Source organism: Diplodia corticola, assembly GCF_001883845.1.
Source record: "Diplodia corticola strain CBS 112549 chromosome Unknown scaffold40, whole genome shotgun sequence".
Classification (NCBI taxonomy): Eukaryota; Fungi; Ascomycota; class Dothideomycetes; order Botryosphaeriales; family Botryosphaeriaceae; genus Diplodia; species Diplodia corticola.
Genome location: NW_017971519.1, coordinates 316,234 through 327,444, shown reverse-complemented (window position 1 = coordinate 327,444; position 11,211 = coordinate 316,234). Strand labels below are relative to the sequence as shown.

Sequence of the window (11,211 nt, the reverse complement as noted above, 5' to 3'; positions counted from 1 at the left end):
GCGATTATCTTAATCCGTTACGGGGGTACTACTTCCAGGCGGACTTCTCCTTTTTCTTTAAAGGTCTACGATAGTACCGCCTCTCTTCGCAGTATTATCGCGACTAAGAGCTTTCTTTCCTCGGAACGAATATCTCTAACTAGGAGGTCCTTCTCCCGGTCCTTCGTTAGGCGAAACCTTAGGGGTTCCTTATATATCCTAGAAATTAGTACCGAGTTATACCCGTCTTTAACCTTCGGGGCTACTAACCCTCTATAATACTTTCTAAGAACGGCCTTCTTCTAGTCCTCTCTACTAGCCGGCGCCTTACCTCCCTCGATCTAATTTACCGGTCTTATCTTATCCGCCTTTTTTTTATACGCCGTACGGACGGCACCCTCTCTCTAGCAACTTTCTACGGTAGGTAGTAACTAAAATAGATAAGATTCCGTAAACTCGTCTACCCTCCGCGATAGACGAAAGTCCCCCGCTTAACCGTACCCCGGATAGAATCGCGGGAGGTCCTTTCGGAGAATTCCTCTTCCCTTCTTTTTTAGCTAGATCTTTATAAGCGTCGCCTAGACTACTAACCTATAAAATCGTTTCCCGCCTCCGGTAATAGGAAGAGTTCCGCTCGGGTTAGTAGGGATAGTTAGTTCTTAGTATACGGACCTACGGCCTTCTAGCTAACCCGCGTCTACTAGTCTTCGGAATATATCGTATACTCGTAGAAACCGTTAGAAAGGTTCCTTTCCTCGGTAAACGTCTTTCTAATAAAGGATCTTTCTAATAGTAGCTCCTCGCCGGAGGCCTCGGAAACGAATAAGAGATACTTTACCTTAATTCCTTTAATCCGGATTAGGGCGCGTTCTATAAGTTCTATAAGAGAGGTCTTCTTTCCGTTAGCGGATCTTATTCGAAGCCGCGGATCTCGAGTTATAGAGAGACCTATTTTCGTATATAGCTCGTAGATAATTATATATATCTCGGCACCCCTATTAATTACCGCGGGATACTCTAAGTCCCCGAGCGACGCGCGTACTTTTAGGCTAGAAGAGATATATAGTTCCTCAGCACGTAAAACCGCTCCCGTACTATAGTTAACGGGACCTTAGATTTCTTTAGTAGAGGCTCTTAGAACTTTCGCCTCTATCTTCGGGAGTTGGATAGTTCTAAAGATTAGCTTCCTAAGACGAGATAATATACCGAGGACGTCTATTAGTCGGAAGATACGCGGCTTAAAGAATAAATTCCGGAGGAGTCGTTTCTCGCTAGCTTCCCTTAGGATCCCTTTCCGGAAATTTACTCTTTCCTAGTACCCTTCGGACTAGAACTTTAGTTTATCGATTTCTATTTTATCTACCTCGGGCTTAGTATAAGCTTTACTCCGGAACCCCTTAGGACTAGGAAGCTTCTACTTCTACTCTACTCGTATTATTATTTCCTTCCAGCCCGCGGCCGTACGAACTTCTATATAATATCCCTCGAGTTCCTCTTTATCTTCCGTATCCTCCTTTAGGGTATATATAGTAACCGACCGCGTGGCACCCGTAGGGACTTAAGCACTAGCGTTTTCCTAAGCTATTTAGTAACTTTCCGCGAGGGTTTTTCTAGGGACCCGGGGAACTTTAGATTCTCCTAATAGATTTAACACCGCCTTTCCCGTAACTTTAGATTAGCGGATCTTCCCTTCTTAGCGAAGCCTAGATAATTCCGTATATTAGTAGATTAGATGGCTGGGGGATTTGTAGCTATAATAGGTTCGGAAAGGTCGATCCCTAGTAGAAACCGAATTCCTAGAAGCGGCACCTAGGCGAAGGGCTAGAGCCTCGAACTTTTAAATAAGTTCCGCTAACTATTTATTTTCGCGACGTTGTCCCGTTTAGTCCTAAACGTCGAAAGTTACTTATCCCGACTTTCTTCCGAACTTATCTATAATGCTCGAGTAGTCCTAAGTATCTTTCTCCGTAGAAATAAGTCGCCCTAGAAGAGTCTTATCTTCCGCGATCTTTAATCCCTTCTTATAAACCTTCTCGAACTTCTAATCTTCTAGCTCGTCCGGGTCTAATCTTAGTCGAGTAACTACCTTTTCCGCCGTATCCCTCGAAAGACCCGTTAGGAAAAACTTACTCCTCGTATAGGGGTTTAAGCTCCCGTTTAGAAATAGCGGAGCCGATAGAGAGTAGAACTACTAATAATATACCGCGACGTTATCTAAGTCCTTCCGCGGCTATTTCGTAAATTATTCTAGAAACGAGATTATCCGCATCTTCGTATCCGAATTATACTCCCGGTATTCCTTAAGAAGCCGCTTCTAAAGGGCTTTCTAGTCCTTTTCGAGGGATTTAAATATCGCGTAGATTCTAATAGCGATTAGGTTCTCGTAGTAGTAGGGGAGGTTATCTACTAGTTCCTCGGAACGAGTCCGGCTATAAGTTATATATATATATTAGTATCGGGTTAGGAAGTTCGTAACGTCCTTATTAGTAAATAACGGAGCACCTAGCGTTCTAGGAATTAGTAGTAGTATATAGACCTACACTAAGGGAGGAACTATAGCGGGAGTTACGGTAGTAGTTAAGTCCTTAAAGGAAGTATTAACTTCCCCCGGAACTAGGTATCGCATACCTTTATTCGCTATAGTAATTCGCTTTCCGAGGGATGTAGTAAAGTCTAGAATAAGAGTAGTAATAAGAATAAGAAGCGAGTTTAGAAGGTTCTTAAGTACCTCGGGCTCTAGTAAGGCCCGGGTCTTCCTATCTCGCGCTAATTTCCGTATAGGTTAGTAATTTCTCTTCTTTCTTCCTCGACTTCCGACCTTAGGACGCATCTTCCGAAGCTTTCGTCTAGGTAAAACGGCGGTATAGGCCATCTTCCATAGTCTTCTACTAGAATTCCTAGTATTTCTTAGGTTCCTCGGAGTTCTTCTTCTAGGTCTTTCCCTATTAGGGTAATAGATTCGTCGGAATTCTTCGGAACTTTCGTAAGATAGTATAGAACTAGGAGTTCCTCGGGGAAACTAGTATTTAGAACTATCGTAGATTACCCCGTTCGGTAATTAACTCGGTCTTTCTTAGTTCCTTTAACCGGAACTTATCGGATTCTACGGCCTTTCCTTCGGAACTTCTTCTATAGAGTTTTCTTTCCTCTTTCTGTCTAAGGAAGTCGTGTCTAATACGTTAAATAGGGGAGGGGTCTATCTCTCTTCCTCGGATCTCACACGGAAACACGTAGAAACTTAGGGGAAATAAAGCTTCTAGGAGGGGAGACTAATTTATAGTAGTGGTAATACTACGATTTCTCTAGGTTTCTTATCGGGCTCTCGCTGGAGAGTAAGGGATTCCGTTAGTTCCTGCTCTGGCAGGCGGGAATCCAGACGTTCCGGTCCGGAAGGAGTAGAAAAGAATGCATGTCGACTACCAAAATTACAACCTCCGACTTAAATACATAAACTTCCGTAATGCTCCCCTCGGGCCGAGTTCCTCCCGGCCAATTCCCTAAAGTCCCTGCCGCCTTCCGTGACAGCCCCGCTACACTAGCAATAGCGGCGGCGGCGAGCGTTACCACCAGCAGCGGCGGCGGCGAGTATTACCACTAGCAACGGCAGCGAGCGTTTACCACTAGAAGTGGCGGCGGCGGCGAGCTTTTACCGACCTAATTAAGTCACCGTCTCTAAGGGCTTCCGTAAAAGCTTAACAATAATGGTGCCTATACCCTCGCCGCGACCGTATCCCGAAGCGCGGTTGTGAAACGCGTACGATCTGCTGTCTACGCTTAGGAATCTACTGTTTATCAGCATTGCGTAATCGCTGGGAATAGAGCTAGACGAGCTAGGTACCCCAGGCTTGACATGAGCACGAAGATGTCGGGATTAATCATGAAATTTGTATAGCTGACGATGGCTATCTCGTCTTCTCCCGCTCTTAAGCTTTGGCACGCCTGGTGCGGCGTCGCCAGTCCTATGGAACAACTCAAGCCGTATCCACCGTCATGCTGGGGCCGCGGAGGTCCTAAAAGTGCGAGATTTGGTTGTACATCATGGTCGGTTTCTTGCGGGTCAAAGGGCGGGAACGTGTCAGGATCACGCATCAGACTGTCCATGTAGTCTTTAAGAAATTCACCGACAAAGACGGTTATCTCGGCGCCTATAACCTCTTCCACGGTTATGCCCGCTGGAAACGTCAGACTGTTAGAAAACGAAGGGAGGTTGGCTAGCACACCTACCGCTTTGCAAAGCCTCGTAGACGGATTCGAGTAGCATGCGGCATCCGGTTAGAGATTCCCAGAGTTAGTAATAAGTCAAGATTTCTCTTAGACTGCTGAGGGCGGGTTGCGGCAGATGCAAGCGGTGGACATGCAGCGTAAGCACAGATTAATGCGGGTGACTGTGACCCCAATGCCATCCCTACCATCCACCGGATGCCGATCCTCGAGTACTCCAATCCCGGGGACTGGAAACCATCCTTTCCGAAAGGCGTAACCGTAGCAGATTCTGACCAATCCCAGCCACTGGGTGTTTGCCGGCCCAGCGCATAACATCTGGCTGCACTTCCCCGCCTACCCCGCAGTGACCGGTAAAGGCGGGGCCGCACTTACACGTAGAAGCAGTTACACGTATCCCACGCGCACCAACACAGACTGGAGGATAGGCCTCAGGGTCGATGGAGATGAGTGGTCCGCTATTGGTTCCCAAATGGTCTAGTTTGGGGTGCAAGTACACCTTCTCTTAGGGGACACTCATCATACGTGTCCAGCATAATGAGGGTGGTCAGCAAGTCCCGCACAACCTCAAAAAAAGGAGTTCAGCGTGGGGGTCATCCGTACATGGCACCGGTTGCGTCAGCATGGATGTTTTAGATCGGGCCTGACGGTGCCAGATTATAAAAGCTTAAATCGAACCTCATTCGTCCTTCATATCAACCTACACCCACCACCATGCCTCTCATTCCTGAAACCCAGACCGCGGCCACTGTTCCCAAGCTTGGCGGTGGTGTCAGGTTTGTGGATGACTATCCGGTTCCCAAGCCAGGGCAGAACGAAGTTCTAGCCAAAGTCCTTTACACGGGCGTCTGCCAGAGTGGTAAGATCACGTCTATAGAGCCTGCGTTCTCTGCAGAGCGATCGAGTTGACTCAATCAACAGATCTCCACACCCGGCTTGGAACCGCATCGGGACCAGACGGCAACCCGATAACCAATGTCAAGCTCCCGCACGTTGGCGGACACGAGGGCGTTGGGCGAATCATCGCTCTGGGTCCTGGTGTGGATGCTGACATCAACGTGGGCAAGCTTGTTGGCATCCGGTTTGCAAGTCGAATCTGCCGCCGATGCGAGTTCTGTTTGGCTGGAACAGAACAGTACTGCGTCAAAAGCACAAACCATCTACATCATGAAGATGGCAGCTTCCAGCAGTACATCGCTCTGGATGCGGGCTATCTGACCCTTCTTCCTGACGACATTGACCCGGCGGTCATCGGACCAGTTCTTTGCGCAGGCTTGACGTCTTACAAGGCAAGTGTGGTGTCTTGAGTCCCACAATTGCGCGAGCTGATCTATGGTCCAGGCTGTGAAGAATGCCAACATCAAAGCTGGAGATCAGGTTGTTGTGATTGGCGCAGGGGGCGGGCTAGGTCATTTAGCAGGTCAGTCCACGCACGAGGCCATTCCAGCACTCAACCGACTTGTGCCTTAGTTCAATACGCTCGTGCCCAAGGAGGTTTGATCGTCGGAATAGACGGCGGCTCGGCAAAAGAAGAGTTTGTCAGATCGATCGGTGCCAACGAGTACATCGACTTCAAAACAAGCCCGCACCTCGCTCAACGGGTTCGAGAGCTCACCGGCGGTGGAGCCAATGCTGTCATCGTCACTGCTGGAAGTTCTGCAGCGTTCGCCCAGGCAGCTGATATGTTGAAAGTGGGTGGGACTCTGTGTTGCGTGGGGATCCCTCCCGGAAAGTGTTTTCTTGAAGTCCCCATCAGCACCATTGTGATCAGAGGTCTCCACATTACGGGGAATCTTGTCGGCTCTTTGAAGGAATGTTTGGAGGCTGTTGAACTTGTTAGGCGAGGGGTTGTCAAACCGAAGATCTCCATTCGCGAGTTCAGGGATCTGCCTGCGGTTTATGATGAGCTCGAGAAGGGAGATGTCGCAGGGCGAATCGTCCTCAAAGTCACGGCGGACGAGTGACTCCCATGCTTGGGAATGTGGCGATGCCGGGACTCGATACGTACGCAGCTTGAGCCGTGACATCTCAGATCAGATAGCCAAATTCGACTCACGATATATTCGTCTGCACCTGCGCGACCACCTTCCATCGACGACGGTCCCCGCTCCACGCAACTCTCTCGACTCGTGTGCTCTGAGCTGCACATGGCGGTGTACACGCTGTGGACGATGACTGCAGATAACCTTCGGGGTAAAGGTTGGGCCACCCATACCCCGGTAATTGTTGGAAGGATGAGGCACGGACACCATATATTCCCCGCTTCACTCCTCGTCACACACGACTAGAACACCTCGAAAGTCCGAGTTGATGCCGGCGAAAACAGGCGATGGAGTGGCTTCTACAGAAAGCCGACCAAGTTGTGTATAACAACAGAGACGTTATGAGGTTGCCAAACTACACACCAGAATCACCCCGTGTTCGCGGCTGAATAATTGCTCCGCGGTCAGGCCCCTCTGTGATTTTGGTGAGCTTCATTGGTCCGCCGTCCAAGGCGGCAGCGGTTGGTGTGGCGCAGCGCTGTCAGCACGCCGCGACCGGGGGCATGCCGCTACTTGTTCATCCGAACGCAGCATTATCCCTCCGTCCACGAAGACAATAAATGCAGCGAAAGAGCACATTGCAAAGACCATTCGCCTCGCATCCCAAGAACAACCATCTCGCATCCTAAGACTATTCATTGTCGAGTTTCCGCATCTCGTGACTCGTCGCCCCCACATCCACTTCAACAATGCCTTCGATGAATTTCGATCCCAAGAAAGACATTCCCGACCTGTCGGGGAAGGTCATATTCATCACCGGAGGTGAAATTCTCAAGTTCTTGCTACTCTAAAGTGTCGCAAACTCATTGCCTGCAGGGACCAGCGGCCTCGGTACCGAGTCTGTCATGCAACTGGCTCAGCATCACCCCCGGGCCATCTACTTCAGCGGCCGCAACTCCAAGAGCGCCGAGAAGGTGATTGAGACGGTGCAAGCCAGCACGCCCGATGCGCCTCCGCTGCACTTTGTCCAATGCGATCTGGCGTCGCTCCAGTCCGTCGCCGCCGCCGCCCAGCGCTTCCTCGACCAGTCCGACCGCCTCGACATCCTCATGTGCAACGCGGGCATCATGGCGGTGCCCTCGGGCCTCACCTCCGACGGCTACGAGGTCCAGTTCGGCACCAACCACGTCGGGCACGCGCTGCTGATCAAGAAGCTGCTGCCGCTGCTCGACGCGACCAGCCGGCAGCCCAACGCCGACGTGCGCATCGTGCTCCTCACCTCGCTCGGATTCGTCATGCACCCGCGCGGCGGTATCGCCTTCAAAGGCCTTAAGACGGTGCAGGACTTTGCAGTCTTTGGCCCGTTTGTGCGCTACGGACAGAGCAAGCTGGCCAACCTGTTATACGCCCGCGAGCTGGCTCGCCGGTATCCGCACATCACCACCCTGGCCATCCACCCGGGCGTCGTGTCCACCGGCATCATGGAAGAGACGAAGGGAGTGAACAAGCTGGTCATCTACGCTTTGGCCCGATGGCAGATGGTGAAGGCCGAGGAGGGCGCGTATAACCAGCTTTGGGCTGCCTGTGGGGAGGTGCCAAAGGAAATGAACGGCCAGATGTACGAGCCTGTGGGTGTTTTGTCTACAAAACTTGACAAAGCCGCCAAAGATGACATGCTCGCCGAGCAGCTGTGGGAGTGGACGGAAGAGGAGCTGAAGAATTACTGACGAGTTTCGTTTTTGTTTTGAGCGAACTTTGCCACGTCTCAACCAGTAATACTTGAGTGGCGTTTTGGATGTGTTTCCTACTGTAGATATTTTTTTTTCTTCTAGATGTAGTAATAGAATGATACCTTGGACGGATGATTATCGATCCCACGTACACCGCACCTGGCAATATCATACGTGGAAACCGGACGTGGAGATAAATAACGGAGATTTCTTTCAGTTACGCCAAAGCTTCAAAGACAGCGTAGCCATTCCAAACAGCACAATTGGGGGCTCGTATCAACGCCCAAGTAAATTCCAAAGCTCGATTCACGAATGACGGCATTATGTTGCCAATGCTAATCCAAAGCTGTAGGCAGGCACAGAGACTCGGTCGAGCGAGGACATGGTAGTGTCGGTGCAGATTCAGGTCAAAGAATAGACATTGAGATGGCAACAGTTTAGATGACAGCAGCACGCAGACGAACGTAGCACTGCACCGGCTCCCTCGCAAACTTCTGGACTGCATCATAGCCACTTAGCCCATCCGGCGCCTTCAGCAGATGGAAGTGCCAGACGACCATGGCAAACTGGATGCGCAGAGTAGCAAGCGCCAGCTTCCGCCCGAAGCAGGCACGAGGCCCGAGGCCAAACGGCAGCGTCGGCCCCGCCATTGGATTGCACACTTCCTTTCCGGACTCTGGGTCGACGGCGATCCAGCGCTCAGGGCGAAATGCGGCGATGCCTTCGTCGTCCCAATGCCCCGAAAGGGACTTGCCGCCGTTCTGGCGTGCGCCCAGGCTGCGTGTGGCATCGTCGAGAGGCATGCCGGGCTCGAGGTAGCCGGCGCCGTTGGCCATGAGGAAGATGTCGGTGCCCTTGGGGATGCGGCAGCCAAGAATGACGGCGTCCTGCAGAGCCTCGCGCGCCACGAAGGCGATGGTGTTGGCGTGGCGGAGCACTTCCTCGACCACAGCGTCGAGGTATGCAACGTGCGACTTGACGAGCTCTTGGTAGGTCGGGGCACGCTTCTCTTGCACGGCCTTTGGAATGGCGGCGCGTAGCTCGGTCCGCAGGCGGTCCTGGACCGCCGGATTGTCGGTCAGGAACTTGACTCCCCAGGCAACGGTTGTGGCCGACGTGTCGTGGCCGGCCATCAGGAAACCAAAAAACTCATCCGCAATGGGGCGTTGGTGGTACGCCGGCGGCCGGTTTTGCTTGGCTGCCGCGTCACGTTCCCGTAGAAGCACTGAGTGCAGGGCTGTATGGGCTTGTACGTCGCCGCTTTCGATGCTTCGGACAGCCTCCTCGACCTTGTCACTGATGAACTTGTCCTTGATGGCGGTGGCTTTTCTCATGTACGGGAACTTGCGGAGTACCCACGACGCGAGACTGGGCGACGGGGACAACTGCCCCACTTGGAGCGAGTCTGACAGGGTGAGGATGGCCCTGAAAATCTCGGGAATCTGGCCGTCAGAAAACTCGACCGGCGTTTCCTGGTCGTCCCGGATCTCTGGAGCCCAGCGTGACACTGCATCCAGGCGTTGGGTAGTGATACTGTCGGCCTCGGCGAGTCCAAATGACGACGCGAAAATAGAATCCAGTGCCCCGTAGGTAATGTCGTGGTGCGCAGAAAAGGGACGTTCTTTGGCCATATCACACTTGGCCTGCCATACTTTCATGAGGGTACACACGGAGTTGTACACCTCGGGGGCGCTGACCTGGGTGATGAAAGAGGGAGCCATCAGGTGATTGATGAGATTCCGGTTTTCCTTAAAACGCGTCTCATTTGACTTGCGCCATGAGTGCTGTTCGGGAAGAATGCCACCAATGACTTCGCCAAAAAAGCTGCCCCGGTCAAACTCCTTCGTGCGGCGCAGGAGGATATCCTGGCTCTCGAAAGGATCCGTTACCACCACCCACGGGAGCGACATTGGCTTGATGAAAACCTGGACGATGGGGCTCCGGTGCCTTGTCGTCTGTGAATTGAGCCAGCACTATTTCCAGGTTTGGTTAGCCGGCATTAAGGCGCATCGTCGGGCGGTCGCTGAGCAGACAAAGCGGGATCAGACTGACAAAGATGCGTTTCGTACGCCTGACGTAGTTTATCATCTCAGGAACATCCCCAAGCAGCTTGGAAGCTGCATCCTTGTTGTACGGGATGCCAGGGAGTGGCTTTGGGAGAGCAGCGCGATACAGGAGATGCAATACCACCAGCAGGCCACCGGCGATCAATGCCGCCCCAGCGGGAGGAAAAATCATGGCCATGCTACATGAGCTGCCGGCTCAAATATGCAGGGGGCGGCAAAGTAATTGGTCAAGAGATGTGGAAGCACTAAAGATGCTGATTTAAACGAACAGACTGGTGTTTCGACGCGTCCCGCCTTGCCTTTTGGGGGAGACAGACTATCACGATTCACGACGAGCGCAATAAACTACAAATTTCGGCATGTGCGACGGCATGGCTGGTAGATATTCCCAGAAAACTACCATAAAAACGTGGCGATAAGAGGAGTGCATTAGCGCTTACATTTGCATATATCGAAAAGTGATACGGTGCAATTAACCTGCCGATATAGCCGAAAAGTCGCGTCATGTACCCCGTATGCTGACAGCCAACGCACTCGGCAAATTGTGCCATGTTTTAAAACGATGAGTGGTCATTGTATAATTCTTGCGAAATCCGTGGCCCTTGCCTCAGAAACTTGCAACGGATGGAATTGAAAAGTATTGACGTTATAGAGGCTTATCCCAAATTATGCTTTAACTGCATGGTATCGATGGAACAACGGCAGTAGTAAGCCCAGGAACGGTGGATTGCAGGGAAAATTTGAGTCTACATCTGGAAACGTCCGTCTGACTTCCTTGAAATGATCATTTGTCTCGTAAACGATAAAATGGTATCCGCTAGCCGGCATCAAAGCAACATACCTACGAATACGCCTTTGATCCAAAATCAACTTTATTAATCATCAACACAGGATTTTCTACATCATCCAGACCCTCGACAACACCAACAATGACTTGCAAACCGTGAGTTAAGACCTTCCGTCCATCACATGCGAGAACCGAATCGTTAACGCGACATTCGTCGACGGCATATGGGCGGGTTCGCTCTATATCCGGCCCGAGGGGGGCAATGTCATCGTGGTGCTACCATAAACGGGACGGTCAGCAGATGATGGCCCATGTTCTGTAAGTAGAGCTTCACACAATATCGAATAATTTTGATGACGGTGCCGTGTGTATCGGAAAAACCCCGCAAGCGGTGTCGTCAAAGACACGTGTACATACGTTGTGCTACTTTGAACGACTTTGTCACA

General features: G+C 51.3%; 4 protein-coding genes across 4 annotated transcripts; 2 read left to right on the top strand and 2 right to left on the bottom strand.

The window, feature by feature from the left end:
• Positions 1 to 3,637: 3,637 nt before the first annotated feature.
• Positions 3,638 to 4,240, bottom strand: BKCO1_40000102 (polyketide synthase; the record flags this gene model as incomplete). The annotated part of the gene is made up of 3 exons (XM_020275417.1): positions 3,638 to 3,761; positions 3,818 to 4,151; positions 4,204 to 4,240. The coding sequence occupies 3 exons, from the start codon at positions 4,238 to 4,240 to the stop codon at positions 3,638 to 3,640; spliced, it is 495 nt and encodes a 164-aa protein (XP_020128459.1).
• Positions 4,241 to 4,914: 674 nt separating this feature from the next.
• BKCO1_40000101 (alcohol dehydrogenase) lies at positions 4,915 to 6,164 on the top strand (the record flags this gene model as incomplete). The annotated part of the gene is made up of 4 exons (XM_020275416.1): positions 4,915 to 5,059; positions 5,122 to 5,498; positions 5,542 to 5,620; positions 5,671 to 6,164. The coding sequence occupies 4 exons, from the start codon at positions 4,915 to 4,917 to the stop codon at positions 6,162 to 6,164; spliced, it is 1,095 nt and encodes a 364-aa protein (XP_020128457.1).
• A 767-nt stretch (positions 6,165 to 6,931) lies between these two features.
• On the top strand, positions 6,932 to 7,909 carry BKCO1_40000100 (short-chain dehydrogenase reductase family; the record flags this gene model as incomplete). Its single annotated transcript, XM_020275415.1, has 2 exons — positions 6,932 to 7,004; positions 7,059 to 7,909. The coding sequence occupies 2 exons, from the start codon at positions 6,932 to 6,934 to the stop codon at positions 7,907 to 7,909; spliced, it is 924 nt and encodes a 307-aa protein (XP_020128458.1).
• Positions 7,910 to 8,349: 440 nt separating this feature from the next.
• On the bottom strand, positions 8,350 to 9,822 carry BKCO1_4000099 (cytochrome p450 monooxygenase; the record flags this gene model as incomplete). Its single annotated transcript, XM_020275514.1, has 1 exon — positions 8,350 to 9,822. The coding sequence occupies one exon, from the start codon at positions 9,820 to 9,822 to the stop codon at positions 8,350 to 8,352; it is 1,473 nt and encodes a 490-aa protein (XP_020128494.1).
• Positions 9,823 to 11,211: the final 1,389 nt, after the last annotated feature.